The 27,462-nt window shown below is 41.4% G+C and overlaps 1 protein-coding gene across 2 annotated transcripts in view; it reads right to left on the bottom strand.

Annotated features, from left to right (window-relative positions):
* The window catches only part of cntnap2a (contactin associated protein 2a), a 283,755-nt gene that overhangs the window by 49,686 nt on the left and 206,607 nt on the right, over positions 1-27,462 (bottom strand). For both annotated transcript variants that reach the window (XM_028961990.1, XM_028961981.1), the window contains exons 14-15: positions 16,793-16,949; positions 13,043-13,170 (exon numbers count right to left, since the gene is read on the bottom strand). In XM_028961990.1, the coding sequence (XP_028817823.1) occupies positions 13,043-13,170; positions 16,793-16,949 (285 nt within the window). The remainder of the gene's footprint in view (positions 1-13,042; positions 13,171-16,792; positions 16,950-27,462) is intronic.

Consider the following 27,462-nt stretch of genomic DNA (forward strand, 5'->3'; position numbering starts at 1 on the left):
CGGGCAGAAAAGAGTAATTGCGGGGAGCATCTACAGTAAATATCTGCTTGGTGTCTAGAGGGAGGTTTGATGTGAGAAATACCAGACATTTAGAGGCAGGTGGTTTATATGCGTGCAATCAAACTACTGATGTGGCCACAACTTTATACAAGAGTCCCCCAAACATCAAAGAAGTCACTTTTAGGATAGGCTATGTTTCTGAAATATGTTATTAATTAAATGTTCTTCCCTTTTCCTGAATCCCTATCCTTATTTAAGGTAATTATAGCTGGACCTCATCTTGTGCACAAAACACACACACAGAACAGAGCCAATTTTGTATCACTAATTAACACAACATGGATGTCTTTGAGCTAAAGGACAGAACCAGAGCCAGAGGACAGACACGTGTGCATGGTGATTACCTCCAAAATACCTGAAGTCAGCATTCACACTGAACAGCACATTCAATAACAGTAATTGGAAACAACTGGGAAAAAGCAGTAATATGAGTTCTACATAAGTGGTTCTCAAAACTTTTCTGTCTTCATTGTTATTTGACTTCCCAATGACTGCCATTATGACCAGGACTAAAACAGTGTTTTAGGCCTCTGTAAATAGTTTAAAACAGGAGGCAGTTTTAGTCCTGATATTTATTTTTGACCACAATCCACTGTCAGGACTACTGTTTCTGACAGGGGCTTGACTCTGAAATCACGTTAGATAATTAAAATATGTTGTGACAGAGGCTACATCTTCATGCATGCTGGTATTTGAAAGGTAGGGGACAATTTCAATGCTTGTGTCACATGCAAGTATTTTACAGACAGGAGAAAAGAGACAAGGGAATTGTGGTGAGTGGAGTAGGTCAGGGTTTTTGAAACCAAGCTTATGCCACGGGTGCTGTGGTGCTTACTGAAAAAACTCCTGCATCCTGCATCCAACTCCTGCATCCAGCTCATAAAGGATCTCTCTCTTACCCACATGCCAGCCATGGCTCCTTTTTTAAAAATTCGATTATAAATTCGATCAGTTTTCTCACTTCTGTGTACACAACGATCAGCTGTAACATTAAAACTGAGAAGTTTCCATTCTGCTGATAAACCATGGACTCTAAACCAAGCCATTAGTAGCAGAATATAAAAGTGCCTACATGGATAATGTTTCCAGCACATTCCACGGATGCTCTGAGAATTTCATTTTCCTTAAACCGTCCTTGAACCTTGAACCACAACATCAGCTTCACAGGGATTTTAAGTGCCTGCTGATTCTGTAAATCCCGACGTTGTTAGTTGAATGTGATGAATCATGTTGTTGGAGCTGGAATGTCTGCGCCCTGTATCCTGTCACAGGCCATCACTGCAGGGTTAAGGTCTTCCAATAATAGGCGGTCCCATTATAGGTCAAAATGATGAGACCAAGGATGCATTTGCTAATAGACACTTCTGAACTAATTTGCTTTACATGGACTATCCCACGGTTATTTTCAGGCGGCCTCATAATCATGCAGTTCAACAAATGCTGAAAGGATCGCACACCCTTGTTTCTGACCTTTCCCATGCGCAATCTGAATAGCTGACAGATGAGCGGGCTGAGCTCTGGAGGCCGTAATAGCAGCACTCTGTGCCGAGTGTGGGAGGGAGACCGACACCCACAGCTTTCAGGCTGTTTATGCCGAGTCAGACACCCCCAAATCACCGCGACCACCGATAAAACTGGAAACTCGTAAACATGCCCCCCCGATCCACACCCAGTCTGAGTCCTGCCTCTTAATGACTGCAACAGGATTTGGGAGGGCGAAAAATGCCTTTGATGGGGGAATAAAATGCCACAGGGCCTTGCGCTGGTTTTCTGGCACCGGCCAGCGTACCGACTGACAGTGCAGACGCAAATCAATGGAGATCAAACGTCCAACGAGGGCCTGAGAGTTCCGCCTCGGAGCTGCAGGGCTCCCATCAGACCAAGGGCCCCACGTGGCCACATAAGGCATGTAGAAACGGCACGCCTCTTCATCAGTTGACATTTGCCAAGCGGCCCCCGCCTGTCCTTTATCTGTCGGGAGGAGGGCGCAGACTCAGCGGGAAGCGGCGCAGCAGGGCAGAGTATCGTCACGCAAACTATAATTTACATTTACATTTACATTTACAGCATTTACCAGACGCCCTTATCCAGAGCGACTTACAATCAGTAGTTACAGGGACAGTCCCCCTGGAGCAACTTAGGGTTAAGTGTCTTGCTCAGGGACACAATGGTAGTAAGTGGGATTCGAACCCGGGTTTTCTGGTTCATAGGCGAGTGTGTTACCCACTAGGCTACTACCACCCTACCACCATAATGCGGGAGTGCGGCTCTGCACCTGCGCTGCGGTGATGCCAAAAGAGCAGAATTTAACAAGCGTTCGACGCAGAGGAGCCCAAATAGGCGGATGTCTACAGAGGTGGAGGGGGGGAGTGATGGAAGAGCGAGCCACGTCGCCGTTATTGATTCTGCGTGCTGCAGGACTCTGACGCTTCTCATGCTGTTTTTCCCTGTGGTTCGTTCAGGAAAAATCCGTCTCTCTCTTATCGTTTTTTTTCTGTTCCTGCAGTGTCTGACAGGAATAACAGCGATGGAGGGATTGTCATTCATATCCAGTCAGGGCATCGACACTGATAAAGCTGTTTGCTTCCCAGGCACTTTTTTTTTTTTTTTTTAGCTGCGTGAGCAGAAATGCCCTGTCATCATGAAGATTTTGCTTCCTCTGACACTGCTGACTACAAAAGGTGTCAAAAGGAACATGTTGTAAGCTGACTGAAGCGGAGCTGCATAAATAATGCATACAATTAGGACAAATGGCATTAGACCTTCTATATATTACACAGGAGTGGTGCAATGTCAACACCTAGCACTGCACCGACTCCCTGATGTCACTGTTGCTATGACACCAGAAGCAGAATTAGAACCCACGGACTCTGAATGAATATTAGGGTATTAGGCAATCCTGTCTTCAAGCATGGGACTCAAGAGCGGAATTGTGGGAGTTTGTCTTGTGAGCCATATGCACTCATGGTCAGAATGAACACACTGCAGGGCAGCCAACTCAAAAAGAGATCATTTGCAAGATTAAAAATCCAATCTCACACAGAACAATAAGAAAGTTTCAATTACACTGTCACATTGTCGTGTTCGATGTTTGTGTTGCAAACTGAACTTTTCTTGTTTGCCATGAACATATTTCCAAGTTTGGGAAGGTGACATGAAAAAGCTAAAATCAGACTACTGATTGGTCAGAGTTTATTATACTAAATTATATTCACTGACTGCATACAGTGCATGCAGTGAAAAAAAGAACATAGATACATTCCTTATGTCCCTCTTGACAATAATAAACTCATCTGTAGCTACTGCCATTCAAAACCTTGTGTAATGTTACACCCCAAAAGGCTGCTGTGTTCATCCCACTCAACAAGTGCATCATTAAAGGTTATTTTTATAGCTGTGACTCTGCCCAACTTTACTTGTTGCATAGGGTTTTTGGAATGGTGATAAAGAATTGAATAACACTGAATGTAATTGGATCAGAGCTCATGATTATGGGCAATTTCCAGATAATTGCAGAGTATTTGTCTATGTCACTAACTGCAGGTCAACAAATATGAGGCATAGAATAGTTGCCATTGTCAGTTCCTTTGAAAATAATTGCGGCAAAGAATGTAAGTGTTAGACATCCATGGTTTTTGAAGGATCTTAATGTCATTTCAGTGCTGTTAATGACTAAAAGGGAATCATAAGGCTCCCAATACAAAGCCAGAAAAAAAGTAAAAAAAAAAGGATATCAAAACTAAATGAACTTCAAATAATAAAAGTTTCATGAACATGTGGAACAAAAGTTGTTAACACAATTTAATAACATTTCAAGTCCAAGCCATTACTCAACTTGAATCATCAAGGCATAATTATCATTAAAGCCATTATTACTCATTATTTCCCTTCTATCCTCACTTGACCTCTGAATTGCAAGAGCTAACGAAATAAAAACTAACTGAGCATGTGCACAAATCTCTGCACACTCTGTGGGAATTTTTCTTCAGAAATCTGCAGGTATTTTACAACTCAGGGAATTTCCATGTGCCACTTCTATTAACATGACAATATATTTTACACTACGCAGCATATAGATTGTTTTCAAAGATGAGATGTAATATGATATAACACATTATTCATAATTATAAGGCTTATTCCAAAAAACAATTATGACTATGCAGACCATGCTTCCTCATGAACTCATTTTAGGTTGGCAATCTAAGTTTGCAAGCCTGGAACCATACAAATCATTCATGATATAACCAGACGGGTGTAGCAGTGCCTTCGCCAGATGGCACTGTTAGAAATGAGCGGCAAATCTGGGGTCATTAAAATGCACTTGCTCACACCAAAGTGGACGACAGCACTGGCAAGCTCCAAGCCTGAACAGCAATCTCCATTAATTAATTCTACATGGTCTTGAATTATTTCCAAACCTAAAATTTAATCATATTGACCTAATTTAAAAAAGTTGCACGAACACTAACACACAAATTGTGGTTGCCAATCAGTTAAAAATCATTTATTTATTTACATTTATGACAATTATTTTATGACAATTGTAATTAATTTTTTCAGGCGTTGTGCATTTAAAATGCATATTTAAAACTATTACAGAGGCCAGTGTGGAGTCAAAAACTCAGATGTTGATCTGGGAGTTAATCTAGTTATTAATAGTGTTATGTGAAACACTCACATAAAATTGAATGCCAATTACGTTGAAAATTTGATTATCAATATTTCAGTCTGGCAACTTTTTATTTTTAAAACTGCCACAAAGTTTCATAGGTTAAAACCACACAAACAAAAAGTTAATTGTGTAATATTTTTAGAAACAAAATTCATAAATTAAGGGACAATGTATATACATGCAACTGATACGGAAGATTAATGACTATTATAAATATTAAACTGTATGAATGATGAATACTATACTCAGCATAACACCAGGATATTTGCCTGGTGATTTTGGGATGAACGAAAGTTCCTTTTAACTTTGATCCCTTTTGGGTTTAGCAAAAGAAGAGAGTTCATTTCCTGTTCAACCTCAATGGAAATGAATTAGCTAATTACATTTCAGAGGAGTTCCTGAATCCACCATGGTACCCAATCCTAATGGAAACTTGAGGAATGATGGGATGATGGGTAATGTGAGGGATTGACTATTTCACACTGCCAAGGCTTCTGACAGAGTCTGTTGCTCTCATTTATGGCATTCCGTATGCCTTAACTGCTCTCCAACTCCCTAAATAGCAAAGTTTATTATAATGAAACAGACTGGGGGGCCTTTAAGTTGCAAATGTAAGGCAGAAAATGCTATTAATGGGCAGGGACGATTTTAAATTATGGCAATGCAGTGTTTTATTTGAGAATTACCTGAGATATAGATGGTAAAGTGGTGAAAGAGGAAAAAAATAAATGTGTCTGTTCATTTACAGGGAATAATGAGCAAAACAGTCTTAAAAAAAATCCAAAAAAAAAAAAAACAGCGCCTGATTGTTGTGCTATGCAACAACGTTCTTAGGGAACAGGTAGCTTCAATCTTAACTGTAAGTAAAAACTGTTTCCTTACTCAATCAATATGTAATGAGAAGGTTTAGAGAAAAGAGGGATGGATGGATAAAGTTTGACATTGACTAAGAGTCATTAATATGCAGTGGTTTAGAAAAAGAAAATCCTTACATTATTTTAAAAAGTAAACAAACTCCTTTATTCTGCTATTGCATTCCTGTCATGGCACAACACAGCACAACACACACATGATAATCCTCTGAGATATACATTTACATTTACGGCATTTGGCAGACGCCCTTATCCAGAGTGACATAAACGAGTGACATACAACATGCTTTCAAGTTACCATCGAGGAAGAGATCAATTCTGGTTCACTAGGACCCCCAACTATGAATACAATCTTTTTATTCACTCTGTTGTAGATTCTGTACACAAGTTCGACAATAAGAAGGTTACAATTTAATCTAAATATTCTTTAAAGAGGAAGGTCTTTATATACAATGCAACAGAAACCATTTAAATGTAGTCAAAACAACTGCATCCATCCAGACAGTACGTATGGATCAACCGCATCTACGCAGACAAGTCAAGCTTGGATCTAAAAAAAATGAACGGCAGGTTTCATATTCAAAATTACTCACACATTAATCACCCCTCTATCGGCCTTACAAAAAAAGTCAATCACATTAACATGCACATTTCTAATGAAAATTGATTCAGAGTTGTAATTGCACTCAGTGCACAATAAAGTGAAGTGGGGGAAAAAAGGTGTTGGTTTTCCTTTCTTCTGATGAGGAAGAAGCTTGTATCTTATTTAACGCATTACTGGGTGCAGAACGCTGGGCGCAAGGTACGCAGCAGTTAAAAAAAAAAACGCTGTTTTTTATAACCCCGTAATTGGACTAATGTGCACTAATTCATGTTTCTACTTAAATACCAAATAATGTGTTGAGGAAACTATTCTTTGAAAACTGACTTAATAAATGTATTTCAGTAGTTATCAGTAGTTACAGGGACAGTCCCGCTGGAGACACTCAGGGTTAAGTGTCTTGCTCAGGGACACAATGGTAGTAAGTGGGATTTGAACCTGGGTCTTTTGGTTCATAGGTGAGTGTCTTACCCACTAGGCTACTACCACCTCTAGCTACTAGAGATATGTTTAGTAACAAAACCTGAATGTCTAACACCAATCAAATACTGACTTACCTAAACTGTTTATTACTGAAATTTCTTACTTTCACTGAAGTATGACGTTATGTGTACAGAGAAATATTTTCTGTTATCCTACTGTTCTCAGACCAGCAATACACTATTGCTCTCCATTGGTAGACCTTTGCTTGTAGGAGATCATTGACTAGTTTAGAGTTGGTACAGACCAACAACCAGTTCTTCTAGCACATTTCTAGAGACCAACAGTTTTTATTAAATCTAATGAAAATTATTTCCACTATATGTTCTCATCATTATTAAGAAAAACCTTTGAATAGCTTCACAATTGCCTAAAACCTTCTGCTTTTGGGCAGGCCTACATGGTAGATTAGCACTTCCTTTTTTGCTCTCTGGAACATGTTGTTGCTTTACCATAAAGGATATCTGAGATCACGCAAACTGGGACCAATTTTGTGAGTGTGTCATTCATATTCTTCACACTATTGGTAAGGGTGTGTGACCACAGGAATAAATAAATTAATATCTTTTTGTTACTAGCTGTCTCTTTGGGGACTATCTTTAAAGTGTGGGGCTTGTTTGCTAGTGTAAGGTCAAGTGCTAGTGTAAGGATTAACATGACTAAAAGCACAAAACTAGAAGAAAACACCATCATGAATGATGTTCACGCATGTGATGTACTGACAGGAGCAGGATTTAAATAATCCTGAAAGAAGAAGTAGCGTGTCTATCCTCAGGCTCTTTCAATTTAAAACCTTTATATATAATGACGGCATTAATGATTGTATTCTGTGTGACAGAAATAATTATCTATATATATAAATCTATTTATTTAAGTCCTGCGGACGTCTTACCTTACACTATTTAACAAGCATTTAGCGCAGCCGTTTTGAAAATAGCGCCCTCTTTGTCTCCTATGTAGCTTAGCTGATGAAGATAATGAAGCCACGTCGCACCCCTGATCAAGCCTTGTTCATGTGACTACATTTCAGATGACATTTAAATAGTGGATATGTGTTTAAAAGATGCTAGACATTATCAAACGGGAGACTCAGTCTCAGTTAGCCATGAAATGTCTAGAAGCAATTGCCACACACTCGAATAACTCCAGTCTGACCGCGATGAAAACTAACCGGACGTGAAATGTTTAATGCATCATAATGAGACGGATGTAATGTATTTACATCTCAGGGAATGCAGTAGGCAAGCTCATTTATAATTTCATCCCTGAGCTAAGCTAATAGCACTAGGCTGGGGGGGGGGGTATTCTATTCCCGTATAAATTACAGGGTTATCTATCTCTGTTAATTTGCCTAGCAGCTTGAGCACCAAAACGGAAAAAGGCATTCTCTCGGCCACTGCTGCGACGACCGCAACACTTCATTAAATCATCGTTTATGCATGATCTGTATTCACAAGGTGACTGATCACCGGCGGGGCGTATGTAATTCAAATGTGTGTTAAATCTGATCATGAGAGCAGATGAAGGTCACAATGCTGCTTTCAGCCTGTCACGTGTACTCCATGTACAAATTCATTGATCTGAAGGTGTGTGGAAAGTGCAAAAAAAAAAATTATTCAATTAACACGTCCAAGTCAGCGGTGCCCAATAGACTGCAAAGTCTGGGAACACAAGACATTTGTTGAACCTGAGCTGTTCAGAACCTCAGATTCAAATATAGTCATCCGTTACCAAGCAGTCACAATTTATCACTGTCCACTGAGCATGTAATTAGGACAATGCATATCAACACGAACTCTGGATTCATCCTGGAGTCTGTGGACTGGCCATCTGGAATGCTGGGAGAATTCCTGGAACTTCAGGTTTGAGGGCTGATCTGACAAATAATAAATACCAGACCACATGCCATTTTATAAACAATGAACGTTTTATGGACACACCACATGGTGCCTCCATAAACGAATGCTGTGTCGCTCCTGTACTAAGCATTCATCTAGAATCTTCTCTGTCTCGGCTCCTAGGTGGTGGAATTAACTTCTACTACATGTTCCAACAGCTGAGACACTAAAGATCTTCAAGCGCAAGCTTCCTTTTTATGATAACATAGATTACATGTATTAAAAAATGATAGGGTTGTTGATATGATGATGTACAACAAGTGAAGTGATTGTCACATGTGATACACAGCAGCACACAGTGAAATTTATACTCATGAATGTGTGGGCAGCCATGACAGACACCTGGGGAGCAGTGTGTGAGGTCATGAACTTGACTTCCGTTTGTGAACGTGCTTATGTTTTGAGTTCTGGCAACTGCCACACGCCTGCGGGCTAGTTTATGTTGTTCCCCGTTTTTGTACTGTTTACGGCCACCAAGCCTGGTTTTGTTTCAGTCCTTTTATTATTTATTAATAAAATCCTTTTCCCAGCATGTCCCTCCTCTGCGCTTCCTTCCCCAGTCAGCTCGCCGGCGTGACAATGCAACAACTACACGGAGGGAAAGACATACAATGTATATAGAAGACATACAACAAGTGCACAGAGAGACCGACATACATTTATGAGTATAAATAATGTAAAGTAAGCACTAAAATATAAATAAGGAGGAGCCATTTGTCGAAATGATATCAACCATTTACCAACCACATTTTTTTTTCCAGGAACCCATTGGTTCCTCAGAGGCTCTCGTGACTGGACCAAAAATATTAATTTGTGCTCTTTTTTTACATCCAATCACCAAGCAAATGCAATGCTTTGCATGTTTAAAAGTCATGACTGTCGCTGGAGCTACTTTTTTTAGGGGAGGGGTGCAAAATTCTCTGGGCAGACAAAGCCTGAGAAACGAGACGTAAACTTTCCCCTTATGACAACATAATGGAAGAAATTCCAGATCCGACGGTCTTAGCTGTCGCTCTCTGAATGGCGAAGCAGAATGACCAAAGCCCTCTTTTGCACCCATCGCCACTGCAGGGCCACAGACAGGCTAGGGGACCTTTAATATGTTGATGTAATCACAAAAATCTTAATAAATAAATAGTTTAAAAATGTGAATGTCTTCTAGAGCCGGGTAGGCACATGTGGATTTTTTAATTTTTTTATTCATTACGTTACATTCATTAGTAACAAGGACAGTCCTCAGGCGACAACATGCACTATATCTAAACTTTGTGTTCATCATTTGAACTGACAATACGCACAAAAATCATTAAAGGTAGTGTTTCTTTCATGTTATAACTACTAATTTATATAAATCTTGTGTACACATTTGAACTTACACTAGCAACCAAGCCCCATGCTCAGTGCATAGTGCTGCCCATGGTGCAGTTTCAAAATTGTACCTATTAACAGGTTGGTTGAACTACAGTGTGGAAAGACTACTTGAAACTTTCAGGACACTACAGGTCAGGCTGAGGCTGGGCAAAGATCCTGAAATAACAACTAAAAAATAACTAAATAAATTAAAGGTCAATGCAGAGCCTGCAGTGGTGGGGAGAGTTTCACAGCATGCAAAGTCATGAAGATAATCAATATTTCAAGTTGCCAACAGAGTTGTGTTATGATTAAGAGGCTGTGAGGCTGACAAAGGCCAGTGAGTCTTCCTTTTGACAAGTTGCCTTTTATGGCAAGAAAAGAAGCCTTCTATTGTTTTAGGGAAAAATGCTTCCAGGATTTCTTCGTACACAAACAATCGAACACACCAAAAAAGTATATATATAAAAAGACATGGACACAGTTGTGTTCAGGTCTGGTTCTGGGGACAAAAAAAGGCAGTCAAGCAAACCTCTGTTTAGCACTCTAGTTAACGCAATCTAGTTATCTTTTATGAGCGTATTTGTCACTAGGGTAATGCTTTCTGTGGGATTCAATGACATTCAGATTACGAGATATAAGACTGCTGATGCAATCAGCGCCCCAAATTAGAAAATTAGTGAAGTACATCAAACACTGACCCTCTATAGATAAGCCTGTGTGTGTTGTGTTTAGCGTATCTGCGACGCAAATGGCATGTGCCAAAAACGGGAATTAAAATTAAGCAGGATTAATACGTTGATGGTACCCAGTCCCACAACACCTCATACAATTCAACAAAGAAATGTCCCCTGTTTCCAGGCCAGTGTGCCTCCCAGGGACCCATTTACATTTTTCAGCCAAAAAGGGAGGGGAAAAGCACTGGATTAATTACATAATGCTTCTTCATTGCGCTTATATACCATTGCCTTGATAAGCTCCTGCCCTTTACCCAGTAATTTTGCATTCCTTTACATAATTCAGCCTTTTTGCTGTAATTAATTCATGACAGTCTGGCAGAAGCGAAAGGAAATAAACAGGGCCCTGCTGAGAGGTATTTGCAGTTCTCCTTGATTTCCCTAACCTATTACACACTGCTGAGGTGCACCCCACCCCAATGAGCCCTCCCTGGTGAGGAATGGACACTTCATGCTTTTCCACCGGAGAGAAGAATTACCAGTAACAGACACATGAGGCTCTACACGATTAATGTGAGGCTGACTCCTGAAACACATCACCTTCAGCGATGCATCATGGGCACTCAAATGAGTTGCGGAATTCCCTAATGCAAATCGACTTTGAAAAGACACCCATGACTTAAGTCCAGGTTCTGTAAGACACGAGCAGAGGCATAGGAAATACCTCATGATCCAGGACAAATACTTGTCAGCAGTATTTACTTAAGTTAGAACAGAAGATTAAAGTTTGTAGTTTGGTTTTAAAACATTTTTTTTTGTTTAAAATATGGAAGATAAAAGCAAACTAATTCTAAGAACAGGTAACGCTTACCGTCTTTATAGTTTCTAATGACATTATGTACAGCTAGAGAAGTACACTGGGAGGATCAGGATGAATCCCAGAAAGCTGCTGGAAATGGACATGGATTTAGTAATGGGATTAATTTCAGAATTACCTACTGGAGAGTAACTCCATGGTGAACAGCAAGAGTTCTTTTCGCTCTCCTGATTTTACTCACATTTGCTTTTGTTAGAACTGACCAGTAATTGGTCAGTATAATATCATTTACATAACACATTAACTACCATAAATGTTCTGTGCAAAGTTCTGAAAAATAAGATTTGTATTGGTCAAAGATTTAATGATGTACACCTTTATGTTGCCCCCTTTTTGTTGGCCCTTTAATGAAATCAGTGAAATGACATGATATGTGGGTAATGTATGCTTGGTGGATAATGGATATGTTAATGGAGGCCTTCGGGTATAATGAACCTTTATGGCAGAAGATCACTGCTGAAAACTCTATCTGCTGCTGCAGTGGCAGCACACAGCAGGAGGTTTTGGCGTCAGGTAAAATGTCCACACCAAAATGTCTCACAGTGAACAGTGGAAAAAAAAAAAAAACGAAAATTAAATACATTCACATAAACAAATGAATCTCCTGCTGAATATGATAAAAATGCTATTAGATGTGTAGTACAAATAAAAACCTTTATTAAAGTAAACAATGTAGTAACGAAGTTGTCTGACTCTGGATATGCGATATGTTCATTGCTTGGCACAAACCAAAAAGTTCCCACAATGCACTGGCTGGTGTCCTTGTCGTACAGGTGATTGTAATCAAACGCAGCTGATGTACGTAATAAGCGCAGTGCAATTAACAGGAATAACGAGGCATGAAAAGGCATCATTTGACACCGGAATGATAGAGGGGGTAGGAGTACGCGCCGTGCCCTTGGTCTCGGTTCTGCTCTGGCGTGTCACATGCCGGGAGCTGCTTGAGATGCAGCGCATCATTTGTGCGTCTCTGGGCTTGCTTACCACTGCACGAGAGGAAAGCGCAGCGGCCTGCGTTTCCACCGCGTTATTGTTCCTCCCGGACCACCCCGAGACTGACTGTCAGCGGCCATTACTGAGACAGGCGTGCGCGGATTAAACATGGAGTGATGTTCACAGAGGACTGGGCTCTGATCGGGGATCACATGCGCCTCCCCAGAACCCCCACAACCTGTCTTGGTTGGCCAAAGGCATCTCTAGGCACTGCAGTGCTGGGATCACCTTGAAAAATCCTCTTGAGAAAGTCTGACTAATGGCGTCCCTGTGAAAACCTGTTTAAGATGCAGCTGGGTGGTACAGTACGGTGAGTTGTTTGTAGTGGAAGTACTCGCTGCTACTCTGCTTAATCAAAGCCTGTGATTCCTGAGGCATGAACAGCACTTAATAGCTGAATTATTGTAGCAAGAATGTGAAGGGGAAATTTGCTTGTTTTTTTCTGTGTATTGTGCAGGCAGCTGCATAGACAGAACAGCATGTTTCTAGGGCCAAAAAAAAAAAAACTTGCCGGTGTGGCTTCCATTAACATAGACATATGTATGTGTAGCAGTGAACTCACGGTCTCCATGACAACGTAAAGGTCCCACTGTCAGTTTGGCTTCAGATCCAGGTCGATTTGTGTCTCCCACTGCAATTTGGTTGACAGGTAAATGGTCTTTATAAACCAGAAGTCCAGAATCCTCACGCCTGAAAAAGACAGACGATGGTTGGTCAGTCAGGTATGAGGAAAATGGGACTGTGACGTATTTGACGACACTCTAGTAATCCTAAATATGCATCATATTAAAAATGCTTAAAAAGAACTGAGCAAACATCATTACAGCACTTATTAGAAAGAGGGGCCAAATACAGTTTGTCTGTGCATCATTCTAATGAGATCATCCATCACTGTTCCATGAGAGCATAGAACAAAGGCAACTATTACAAGGAAATCCAAACAGATATTTCATGGGCAAGTGTCAGAGAAGGCTAACAACATATTAATATATTTATATGCTAACAAGCATTAACGTTATCAGAGTTTGTCAGAGCTTTGTGCATGATGGGAGTGACAGTGGAAACTGCTTCCACCCATTAGACGTACAGCTGCTAATGATCCAGTCAACGGGGTGATGGCAAAAAACATCACAGATCAGCGCTCACTCCTTCAAATCAACCTTCTACAGACTCTGTGATTTCTTATAAAATAAAACCTAAAAGGAGTTGTAGTAGCCTAATGGGTAACACACTCTACCATTGTCGCTGCGGATAAGAGCTTCTGGTAAATGTTGTAAATGTAGCTGTAAATGTATTGGTCTTTGTTGTTAAAACACTATTTCACAGTGAAAAAAGGAAGAAAATCCTTAAACTTTTTGTTATTTTTTCCTCATCAAGAAATATATTGAGATGGCCATAGCAGAACCTTGATTTTGTGGTCAGTTAACCATTCCAAGGTTGGTTCGGACATATGCAGTTCAGATCATTATTCTGAAGGTGAGAAGATTCTTCATTAAATAATGGAAGGAACTATATTGAATTGCAGGCTACTAGGGCTGTCCCAAATGATCATTGTTTTAAACAATTAATGTATAATTTTTTTTTTTTTTACGCTGAATCAATGCATCTAACGATTCACTTTTCCTAATTGGTTCAGTTTGATTCTCAATTATTTATTTCTTAACATTCCAATACATGTTTATTGCTTTTAATCTCAAAATTACAAAATAACCTTTAAGTAAGAGGGAAATAAATTCAAAATAATGTTAAAAGTTGCTTTCAATAAAAAATAAAAAGGTCACTCAAAATACTTTCTTAGAGCAATTAAAGAATACAATAACCAAAGTAACTTGGAGGCTTAAATAGTGAATTATTAAAATAAACAGCAGCAATAAAAGCCAGGAGCCCACCATGGTGTCCTTCCTGAACCATTAAAATTTAACAAATTAAAGTGAAAGTGAAGTGATTGTCACACGTGATACACAGCAGCACAGCACACATTGCACACAGTGAAATTTGTCCTCTGCATTTAACCCATCACCCTGAGTGAGCAGTGGGCCCGGGGAACAGTGTGTGGGGACGGTGCCTTTCTCAGTGGCACCTCAGTGGTACCTTGGCAGATCGGGATTCGAACCAGCAACCTTCTGATTACGGGGCCGCTTCCTTAACCACTAGGCCACCACTGCCCTGTATCATATAGAATCATATAGAAAACATGAAAAAGTTTAGCAGAAACACAAAAACATGTGTTACCATATGTTGCTAAAGTCATGTGATTTCACTTATTAAGTGAGGGTGCAGGCGATTTTATGACAGGTGGCCAGTATCATGAAAAGATGATTAAAGCAATATTTTGCCAATGTTTTATGAAACATTTTCTTCTCCAACATTGTGTATAAAGTTCAAATTACAGAAGAACTTTTTTTCTATATTTAAGAACACCCACATCCTCGAGCACTGAGTCACTCACATTGCTGCCACTCGCCGAAACTGAAAAAAAAAAACCTCGATTGTGCCGCCATCTTTGTTTCGGATCCAATGCATCGGCGCGCATATTTTGCATCAACGTATTTGTGTGTGAATGCCATCAATGGTGTCGACCACCAGGGATGGCTCTAGAGGCTACGATGCAAGATTTTCACTAGGACAAGGTGAATCATGCTCTGGCAAATGTTCTTATTCTTAAAATTGACTGTGCTGACAAATTAAGATGTTGACAAATATGCTTTTTAGTCACTAGTCAGTAGAAGTAGGTTGTAAAAGCACACACAGTGTGAAATGGTCAACCTAAATTCCTAACGGCCATCTTTGGACTCATAGTATGAAGTATGGCCACTGTCTAGGAGCAATCGGCACAACTGTTTTATGATGGTCATCTGTGGTCCAGGGGGGCCCAAAAATCCTATGGTGTATTCACTCTTTGGTGCCCTTTGAACTTTACTCTTTAATTACTTCATATGTTGGTTGATAGTGGTCATTCTATGCCTAGTTAAATGTCTAAAGATCAGCGTGACCACTGGGGGTTTTGGCTCAAGTTGTAATTACTTAACTTTACTTAATTTTGCAGATGCTTTTATCCAAAGCGACTTACAAGAGGAAGACACCAGCAATTCTCATTCGATTTCTATAGATTTTGAGATTATAAAACTAAGAGCCCTGATAAGGCCTAACTTATCAGAAAAAGAACATGCTCGGAAATTGTTAAGTGCTAGACAAAGATTTATTTTGTGCAGTGTGTATGCATGTGTGTGTGTGTAAGTGTTAGATTTGTCTGAAATACTTTTTGAATAAGTGGGTTTTCAACTGCTTAGATAAACTTGCTGTCTCTGCATGTTTTAATCAAGGCTTAATATATAAAACTGTCCATTCTCACAGCAGCGGCTCACAATCATCAGAATGATCCTTATATATTTTGCTTTTGGCCTGTGTCCTTGTACCTGTTAGAACAGAACACAATAATAAAAGCCACAGCGGCACACCGAATCGTTGTACAGTTTGTAAGGATGGTGACTCACATAAAGGCTCTGTCTGAAGGAACCTGGAGAAAAGATTAGACACCCTGGCCATTTGCTGGATTCTGTTGACCCTCACAAACGTTAGAGTATCTTTACATCTCAGCGGGGGTAGCGTCAGGGTGTGTGGCATTTATATTTCCTCTAGTCCAATCTGCTTTCCTCCCTGTGGAGTGACAACTGCCGTCGAGCTCCAGCAAGTCTCAGCTTGAATCGCAACCTGTCTGGAGAGACGTCTCAGCGGGGTTCTGTCCACGTTACAGCGAGGTCTCTGCCCCGACGGTTATAGATAAATCCGGGCGGTGAATTGCTGAGTGCATCCCCCCTCGTCCGTCATTGACTCGTTATTAGTGGGGTCGGCGGAGGGGACCCTTTTTTTGCTGTGTGGACCTGTCACGATGTAGCACACAAAATGAGCATCAGAGACGATTTGCTGCCAGCATTTGACATACGACCTTGCCCGTCTCTTTCAGCGATGCCTCTGAGGATTGGGTTTTATAATAATAGAGCCATCAGGCTAGCCCAGACCATGCGATGAGAGTGTCAAACCACTGCTGAGGGGGCGGCACCTGTGTCATGCGCCATGCATTTCAGTTCAGCACACAACCCAACACAATAGTCTCACACAATGTGTGCTGCTCACTGTAATGACTGCAAAAGAGGGACAGGCTGCAGAAGAAAGAAGACAGCCCATTGTGTGTCCTTATTACTTGGTAAGGTCAGATATATAGAAAAAAGAATGAAACCCATCCAGCCCCTTCTGCGGCCATGTCGGGACGTAATTAGTGGCGGGGCAGGGGGCCAGGAGACCGGACACTCACCACTGCTTCTGGTCGGCATCACAGTTGCAGTAGTACTTGGAGTCGGTGCAGTTGCGCTCGATACCGCAGGCACATTTCTGGATGCCTGGGCCAGAACCGCCCCAGTAGAAATGCTTCTCGTTGCCCTTGCCGACCCACCATGTGTATGGAGTTCCCTCTGCAAATAGAGAAATGCACAGCGGACGATTAGTGGGTATCTGGATTAGGCAAATAGGATTATAGGACAAATGCCTCAAAGGCGACCTGTTAGACAGGACTGTTTACCAACAAAAATATGACTGTCAAAATTCTGTTAAAGAAACTAAAAAAATTCAACTGAAAAGATACTGGCTGGGCATCAGTAGCCAGGTAATGAATTATGACAACAAATGAGTGATTACGTTCACGGAACTCACACACTTTAACTTTACTATGGGTCTAACTTTGTGTATGTGTGAGGAAGCACAGATAAATAAGACATTTGTTGGAAACATATATAACAGTATAGCACTATATATATATATATATATATATATATATATATATACACACACACACACACACGCACACGCACACGCACACGCACACGCACACACACACACACACACTATTTTGAACACATGTAAACTGAAGTTATAGAAATGCATTATGAATAGAGGCCTGGACTTGAGGCCTCCCTTAGCTCCTTAGCTGCTGCCTCCCTTTGCTTACTTCACACATGGGTCCTTGGAGTCAATCTTAAAACAAGCATCTAACATTTTAATTAACCGTACATGCAGAAAAACAAAAAATTACAATATTGAGTAAAAAGTTTAATCTGGGATTTCAGCTGATCAACAGTCATGTTCAGTGTTAAAAAGAATGAAAAATGCCTTGTCTTATGGAAATGACAAATAACAGAAAAAAAAACTCTTTTTTTGTGATGCTTTGACACCCTGCACTGCCCGGCTGCTGCACGCTCCACACACACACACACACACACACACAGTCACCCAAGGACAGATTATTCACTTATAAACTGACACACCCACTTCGCTCACACCAGAGCACACCTCTAATCATGTCCCTTTAAAGCTCTGGTTTACCCACTAGTGGGTGAACTCTGCCTTGCTGCTCACCCAGGCTGCTGCCCTTCACTCCTGTTTATTGCTTTGGTTTGTTGAGGTGATAAATTGACTATTTCACTACACTTGCTTCCTTTGTCATAGCTCATTCCCCATGGCATTACAGATACACCTGATAAGGCCTGGGTATAGATGTTTTCCACAGTTAACACAACTATTTTAGGTTTAATGGCAGCAGCAAAACTGCAATTTAGGTTTAGGTAAAATGCATATATTATTTTGCGTAAAAACTAGGCAAGATTGTTGCTGGTGAAATTTATACTTCGGGGAAAGGAGGAGATCTGGTTACCCTAAATTACTGGTGCTATACTAATTTTACACAACTTACTTATCAATTTAAAGTCAAAATATGCAAAACACTAAACACGAAATATTGCAAAAAACTGTTCACTCACCCCAAGAGGGTTCAGATTTTGGAAAACTACTTTAATTCAACAAACTGATTAATAGCTCTTGTGGGGGTGGAATAGAAGTGGTAGCCTGGTAGTTGATGGTAGTTGAGAGAAGTTGCTGTCAGAGGATGTTTTGGTACCATTCTTTATTCATGGCTGTGTTGTGAGTGAGTGCACTCCCTTGGATGAAAAGCACTTGATTGTCACTTGTGATTCACAGCATACGGTGCACACAGTGAAATTTGTCCTCTGTATTTATCCCATCACCCTGAGTGAGCAGTGGGCAGCCATGAAAGGCGCCCGGGGAGGAGTGTGTGGGGACGGGGCTTTGCTCAGTGGCACCTCAAGTGGCAGATCGGGATTCGAACCGGCAACCTTCTGATTATAGTCCAGATGAGGTAGGTTCCACAGAGAGAAGTGACTTTATTGCTACCCTTTTTGACACCAGGCCATCCTCCAAATGTTTACACCTCACTGTGCATGCAGATGCACTCACACCTGCCTGCTGCCATTCCTGAGCAAGCTCTGCACTGCTGGCACCCCAATCCTGCAGCTGAATCATCTTTAGGAGACGGTCCTGGAACTAGTTGGAATTTCTTGGGCCTCCTGAAGCCTTCTTCACAACTCTTCAAGGAACCTCTCTCCTTGAAGATTTTGATGATCCGTAAAATGGTTGATTTAGGTGCAATCTTAGTAGCAGCAAGATCCTTGCCTGTGAAGCTCTTTTTATGCGACACAATGATGACTGCTTGTGTTTCCTAGCAGGTAACCATGGTTAACAGTAGAACGATGGTTTCAAGCATCACCATCCTTTTAAATCATCCAGTCTGCTATTCTAACTCAATCAGCATGACAGAATGATCTCCAGCCTTGTGCTAGTCAACATGTGTTAACAAGAGAGTCACTGAAATCTCAGCCGGTCCTTTTGTGGCAGGGCTGAATTGCAGTGGAAATGGGTTTTTGGGATTAAGTTCATTTTCATGGCAAAGAAGGACTTTGCAATTCACTGATCGAGATATGGAACTCACTTTGTATATCACGTACGTGTTACTTGTTCTAAAAGGCAGTTTAATAGCTATTTATTATTCTCTAGTTCTTACTGAAAACAGAAAAATGTACACAGAAGAACAAAAGCTTTTTGGCATAAGAATTATGGAAGGAAGAAGCAAGAAAATGTCCACTAGAACCTGTCAGAGAATATGTGAGAAATATTGGTGAGAGACCAATGAAAGATGTTTGTATGGATTGAAGGGGCTACAAGGGGCTACAAGCTCAGAATTCTGCCTCATGATCGAGCCATTTGGCTTGGAAATTAATCTTTTTTTTTGCTTTCTGCTAATCACTGTTTGGTGCAAGACTAACATTGAATGTCATCTTCAGTACACAATGTACACACAGCACAGCTTCACAATATTTCCCTCAGTCTGTAAAGCTTCTTATGCAAATGGAAAAAGCATGGCACAAACAAGTCTTAGAAAGAAAAGTCTGGAAGAGAGCTGGATTCTGGTACACTCATGAACTGAACTGGGAATTATGGCCAAAAATTGAAGAGACGCACAGAACCTGTCACGGCCAAGGGGGGAATGGAACCGATGGACACCAAGGGTAGCAAAAGGACAAGAGTTTATTGGAGTAACACAGGGAAAAAGGCACAAATGAACCACCATGCCAATAACTGAAACTGTTTTCTATGGAGCTGTTGAGGTTGGTGACTCTGCATCTCCCTGCTGCCCTCTGGTGATAACCCCCCTAGTCTAACACCATGAAGGGCCGATCCACTCTCGTCCCCAACCACGGGCAAACGAGCTGCCCATGACACTCCTCGTTCCTTCACACAATCCTGTATAGCATAACACAGACAGCAGACACACACTAGGACCACACTCCTCCAGACAGACTACGTGTTAGAGAATCACTCCAGAACTGAGATATTTTTTACATTTCGATTAAATAAAGTTAGTCATGATGACAAAAAAATCCAATATTGTAATGTGATAAAAACATGGATTAAAAAACATTTTCAATTGGTGAAAAAAACCTGAAATTAACACAGCTTTTTGAGACAATTATTTTCAGTAACAAAACACCTTGTATATGATTCCAATTAACTGTTTAAATATTCATGATGGTAATAATAGTGCTTTGAATCAGATCTGGCACCAGCAGATCCCTGACAATACTGAAAATATGAAGGACAATTTAACAACCATCCAGAGCTGTTATCCAACACAAATCCTGAGGTGTTCCCTGTGTCCCGTGTCTCTCTATACCGATTGGTGTCAGTGCTGTGTTTACACATGTGCGTGTTTGTGCCATACAGGAGCGTGCGTAGCCACGAGGAGTTTCCAGGGCTGTTGTCACCTGTCACTGAACTGGGACATTCTCAGCACACAGTACGAGGTGTAGGACTTGTGACTGTTATTCAATAGGCAGCAGTTCCTCGCAACCAGGACTGACACACGCATCTGTACCCCTGAGGACCCTTTTTCAGCGGCCCCTTATTTCCCTGTGATCCCAATAAACATTTTTCCCACCCTCAGCATCCATTGTTTCCTCAGCACCTTGGGCATGACACAAAATGACAAAGAAACAAGTAATGAATATGATGACAAATATATTTATATATATATAGTGTGTAATGTTGTTCGTATAATACATTACAAAATGTGAGGGGTGTGCTGACTTTTGTGAGATATTCTCTCTATTTTTTGGGTCTTGGAAAGCAAAATACAGGGAAACATTAGCCACCAAAAATCAGCAATGCTCCTTGTCTGTATAATTCAGCTGGCGGAATGTTGAGTTGGGTGACAATGGCCATATGATCGTTCTCATACTCATCAACAATTATGTGATGTTCATGTGCTGTAGGCAGCATTACACCAAATAACATCAATTCAATCAAGATAGGAATATCTTGTTGGTTGTTAGTTGATCACTGTCAATCAATCTGTATTACTGTAAGTGGTTTTGAACAATATCCGCAAAATACATCACAGGTTTTTCAGTCATGTTCCTATTTTCTTTTGGTATTCAGGACAACCTTGTTACTTTTGTTTACACAGAAAGCGTATGGTCTTATGTTTGTTTCATTGTTTGTTATCTTGCTTTGAAGGTCTTCGAAATACCTACAGACCACAATAATTACAGCCTTTGTGTATAGAGTGTGATTTACTCATCCTGGGAATTAGCACTTCAGGCGGGGTGAGATGCTGTAATGACAGGGCATGGTCAATAGGATTAACACAAAGCCCTGTTTATTTCACTGGGTGTCACTGGGTTGCACGTGTAACTTGCCTACACATTTTCATTTTGGGGAAGAACAACAAAAACCTTAATTCTTTAAAATTGCAAGTCATGTGATGGTAAGCAAACATCAGACTCGGAGCCAGCACGTACAAACGTGCTCGGAGATTTTTCTTGTGTGTGGCTCAAGCTCTGACATTGTTAGTCCCCCCCCCCCCCCCCGCTCTCTCACATCATCTGCCGAAAGCCTAGCGGTGGTGGATTCGTCCTCTAATACAGGAATGGGGATCAATGAGACAAATGAAGAGATGAAACGGCAGATAGTCTCTCAGCCAGGAGACAATCGCCATGTTTGCCGGAGTCAATTAGTGTGACGCGCTGTCGCTGGTGGAAAAATAGATTCCAAATGAAGACTTGCTCGTCTGCCCCTTACCATGGGAGCTCCTCATCAGCTCCTCATCAGCTCCTGCAGCCGAATAGCAGTCCAGAATTTGGGACGGTGAGGAGGGGGATAAAACATGATGGAAGGGTATGGCACAGGATCGGCATGGACGCCATGATCGGCAGCTGATGATTGTGATGGGACGGCTCCATGAGGAATGATGCTTGTGCGTGGCAATTAACCACTGCCCTGCACTCAAGACTGCACTCGTCCCCCTTGTGGAGAACAGGAAGTGGGGTCCCTGGCGGCTAAGGTGCGCACCATTAAGCACAGAGGCCGACAGCCCTGACCTCCCGGTGTAATCTGCACAGCCTCCTTCCCTCTCCAGCCAACTCAGTCCATATGGAACCTCATCAATCATGCAATTCACTCCTGGTTGGAGAAAGCAGCACTGTTCCCTTTTCCGAATTCTAAATCAGAATGGCAGGAACTCGGTGGGAAGACAGTGTTGTTCGTCCCTTTTTCCGTTCAGGTTTAATCATTTACCTTTTTTAAGCCACCGCCTACGTCGCTTAATCATTCAAATGGAAATTCCGTGATTGTTCCAGGCTTTTCCCTGCTGACACGCCTGACGGAAGTGAAATGTACCACACATCCAAACAGTGGGTGGAGGCTGAATCTTCAGAATGTGGAAAAAAAAACTCCCACCACCCATCCAATCTAAGACTGAAGAGATTAGACAACGATTTAATTTTGACATAATAGACACTGATGTCAAAAGAATGTGTGAAGGAGAAACCTGACAGAGATAACAGTGGTTTTGTGGACGTGTTGTTTACCTTCGCCTGTAAATTCCCTGATGAGCAGATTAAAAAAAATTCTGAACCAAGCACAAGAGAAGGCTCGAGTTCGACGGGCCTTGAAAAAGGTTAGGATTTTGGGTTCTCTGCACTCATTTTCAGGGACAACAAATGTTTAGGGACCGACTAGACAATTCTAATTCTGGTCATGCTCTGCTGACAGGTTGCTGTCGGTGTATAAAGTTCTAGCAACCATCTAACTGTTAATAACAACTAGCTTTAATGTCAAAGATGTGTAAAGTACGGTCTGTGCATCTGCATTTTCCCCATCACATTCACAGCACAGCATTAAAATCAGCGAGGATCTCAGGTACGAGGCACCACAGCTCCACCCTAGAGCAAACGATGCAGTAACTCACACCAGGAATGAGTGATGGGATTTTAAAACCATCTACATTTTACAGTCGCTCCGGCATCATCACTCGCTTCTCGTATTTATCACCCTCCATTGTTTCAAAGGATGAATCCCTCAATCTTTATCAGTCTCATTCCAGTTGCCTCAGCTCTCCACCCCGTTTAGACAGGCAAATACCAGACACTGGCATCTCGCCGCAGCATAGTGGGAATTAGGCGTAGGGAAGAGTTCCGCTGTCACATGTAAACGACGCCCTTTTGGGGCCGGTGTGTCAGGCCTGACTGACAGCTCCATTTCCTTGTCACCGAGATCACAGCCCTGCCTGGAGGGCTATAAGCCAAGTCTTGAGAGCTTTAATGGCACACGGAGAGCTCATATTCCTGCTCATTGAGGCATGCTTGCTCTTCTTCAGTGGGAAGGTGGCCAAGAGAAGGTAGTAGAGAGGGTGAGGGAGAACGATCTGGGGAAACCATGTTCCCAGGGTCTCGTCGAAACTCATTAGGTTGCATTTTAAAAAACATTCACAGCACTAACCTATCCGGGATTCACATCGATTAACAATTTTTTTTTTGTTAATCAGAGAATCTATCGATGTACAAAATGTGTGTGAACTTACAACATCATAAAAGGGGGAAATTCAAAATGGAATGAAGAGACCTGCTTGCTTTCTAAAGAGCTTTCATGAGATGAGGGCTGGGAATTTGAGCAGCAGACAACTTAGCAGACCCCATGCACCATCCCTCTCATTGTTTTCCTCTGTGCAGCTCATTTATCAGCTCCTTTATTGATCAGCTTTGCAATCTGAGAACACCCAGTTAAGTCACAGCTGACTCCAATATGAGACTGGAATGACTTGCGCTTGGACTATTTACAGTGGTCCATTCCCTTCTTCTAATACTGGCACTTAATTGGACATTCAGTGACAGGTAATGTGTAAGATATGGGATCATTACCCCCCTCTTCCACTAGGTAATAGAAAAATGGATCTCATTATACTGCTTCCATCTCGCACAGCCATTAAAACCCATTGTTTAATAAAAAGGATGGTAAAGGATAGCAACAGAACATGAGACATGGGATCACCGGGACAGGGAAAGATGGAGGACGGATGGAGATCAAGCCACATAAGCATGTACTGGACAATACACTTTCATGACCAAATTATGTAGATCTCTTTGCCTATGGAATTAAATATATATTCTAGGACTGTCAAAATTAACTGTTTCATTGCATTAATTAGAATAAATGAACACAATGCAGCTGCCTTTGGTTTGCTTCTGTCAGGATTGGCTCCAGGTGAGGTTGCCAGCTGGGGTCAATCCAGACAACTGTTAAAAGTCTGTGACTCCACCCCTTCTGCAGAGGCGACATTTTAGTGGACTCTTTTGTGAACTTGGGTGAACTCTTAGTGGACCCTGCACCTGTCTGAGTTGTGTTAAGATGTACCTGGCAACCTTTTGAGTTCTGGCAACCGCCACATGCCTGTTTATGTCAATGTTGTAGTTTATGTTGATCCCCTTTATTGCCTGTTTTCGCCAGTTTTTTCACTGAGCCTGGTTTTTGTTTCTGTTTTAAAAAAATCTTTGTTCCCATCATGTCCCATCTCTGCGCTTCCTTCCCCTGTCAGCTCGCCAGCGTGACAGCTTCCTGTGAAAGTGTATATACACTATAAATCACTATACATCAACCTTAGTGTACAGTGGGCAGCAGTGGATTTGAACCCACAACCTTTGTCGAGTCCATTTTTTTAACCATAGCGTTTTTGGAATACCTGAACCCTACCTGAACTATTTTGCACAATTTTTGCACTAAATCCAAATGACTCCGTCACTCCCTGTCTGATTCAGATCCTTTTAAATATGCCTAGAATCAATGCGGATCCAATATTCATTCGTTTCAAAATGTGTGATTAAACATTTGTGAATGAATAATAACGTACATCCATACGGTCATCCTTAAGGCCTGACGAAGCTTTATCTCTTCAAAGTTTCTCTTTACGTTACATGGAAAAAAAAAGTGTAGTTGTGTATATTTACCTGGCAGGAACCCAGCTGATATTAATATCCATAAACCACAGGGCAGTTAACAACAACGAGTTTACTACAGAAGTCATCTCCTCTTAAAAACCTCCATCAACCAGAATAATGAAGAATCATCTAGATGCACTTGACACACTGAAGATGGCCCAGCCGCTGCTCCCCCCATCACTTTTTACACCGCCGCGTTTAACTGCACCACAGACCTAAATGTTTGTGCCAGAAACTCATTCTTATTCGATGTTAGAAAGTTACCACCCTAAAAAAGTGTGGCAAGGTCAGACCTTTAAAACAAGTTTAATGGATTTAATAATAGCCCTTCCTATAAATCTGACTGTAAATCTCTACAGTTACTGTGCGGGAATGTTTCATTTGCCCCTTTAAATCCCTCCTTTTGGTAACGATTCCCAGTCTTATTCCACCGCAGCTTGACATTGGTTTTGGGTTGATGTATAATCCCATATGAGTATTCAGAGACCATAGCTGCCCCATTTAGTAATTCTGTGCCAGATTACCTCAATCACTAACCTGCAGTGCATGTTAAAATTATGACTGAGGCCCTTAAAAGGCCATGGTTCTATGGTACTGAGCCTCTGGTAAATTAAAACAATTTGAAAAAGAAAATAAGGATTAATTGGACGGTTGTAATTGGCTTTTTCCCCCTGCCGAAAAGGACACTACAAAATTCATTCGGCTGTAATCTGCATCCCTGTTTCATTTTATTTCTAATGACAAAGCTATCACTCTTCTGACATCCTGTCTCATTCTATGCTGAAGTGCATAAAAAACAGTAATTGGATAGATCATTATGGCGGGTCATCTCAATCACCACCACAACTGCGTGGAATGTTAATGCAGCGCTAGCCGTGCACCGGCGGCAGCAATGCACTCATTTTTTAGCAGGGCACATCTCAGTGCATCTCATCTGTTTACTGGGCTGTTGACACAGACCTTAAATAGCCAATGATAATGAAGGACATCAGTGCACTTTCACTGGAGGCAAACGTTACAAAGACTGACTCTGGAGACAAAGCCGCAGAGTGGAGTGAGGGCTTGTCACAGTGTTTGGCCTTGACGTGCTACTGTCATAGAAGCATGAAAACGGCAATCAATCATACTGTATAAGGAATATAAAAATCTGTGGAGTGTTCTACTATCCTTTCACTTTGTAAACCCACCTATCCAGGCCAGTGTTGCGGGAAAGCTGTAATTTATCCCCCCCCGACAGTCATTCTGGAAAATCAACAAATGAGCATACAAAATGAATGTGAAAAAAGTGAAAGTGAACCGAAACACTGCAGCACACCACGCGGTGCACGCAATGAAATGTGTCCTCTGTTTTTAACCCATCACCCCTGGTGAGCAGTGAGCAGCCATGACAGGTGCCCGGGGAGCAGTGTGTGGGGACGGTGCTTTGCTCAGGGTACCTTGGCGGATCAGGATTCGAGCCGGCAACCTTTTGATTATGGGGCCACTTCCTTAACCGGTAGGCCATCACTGCCCTGATTCTAATCTGCGTGGATAGTGGCAAAAAAAGGGCTTTTGAGAGCATTCAGTCAAATTCTCACAACCAGATAGCCCTAGAAGCAGAGCAGCCATTCTATTTATTTGAATACATATATATCTAAATTTCTATATAATTAGAAAAGTATATTTTGCTATTTACCAATAATATAAGCAAAACCTCCAGGGTAGTTGTGACATTTTTTGGGTGTAAAATGAAATTTCAATTAGCTTAAATTGTGAACAGTTCTCAGTCTGTGGAGCACAAGTGCTATTATATAAAATAAAATCACATCTGGTGAATAAAATAACATTTAAAGTGCAGTTACAAGTCGGGCAAATAAAATATGAAATCAGCAACAGCCTGGCTGTAGGGTGAAGGACTTTCCTCCACTGAAGCCAATTAGGCATGACTCCCTAAAAGCCGTTCGACACTTCATGTGAACTGACACGTCTTGAATTAGTTTTAGTCTTTCTGTTCCTTTTGGCCCTTGCGGTGTTTAATGTTTGTTCCTGCGCATCTTTGCCCCAACAACCCCAACGAGCCTAAGACGTGACAGAATTTCGCAGCCTACCAAATCAAATCAGACAGCAGAGGCTGAGGAGCACCAGGGATTGCAGCGAGTGCTGATCACATGTGATTGGGTTTCACCACAGCTAAGCGAGCTTTGGCGAGTGGGAGCTTTGGCGATGTGACAGTTGCTTCTTCTTTAAGAGGCTCTTCTCTCATTCACTTGTTACCTGTATTAATGTCACCTGTTTGAACTTGGTATATGTATAAAATACACCTGTCGAC

This window comes from Denticeps clupeoides, chromosome 2, assembly GCF_900700375.1.
Source record: "Denticeps clupeoides chromosome 2, fDenClu1.1, whole genome shotgun sequence".
In the NCBI taxonomy this organism is placed as follows: Eukaryota; Metazoa; Chordata; class Actinopteri; order Clupeiformes; family Denticipitidae; genus Denticeps; species Denticeps clupeoides.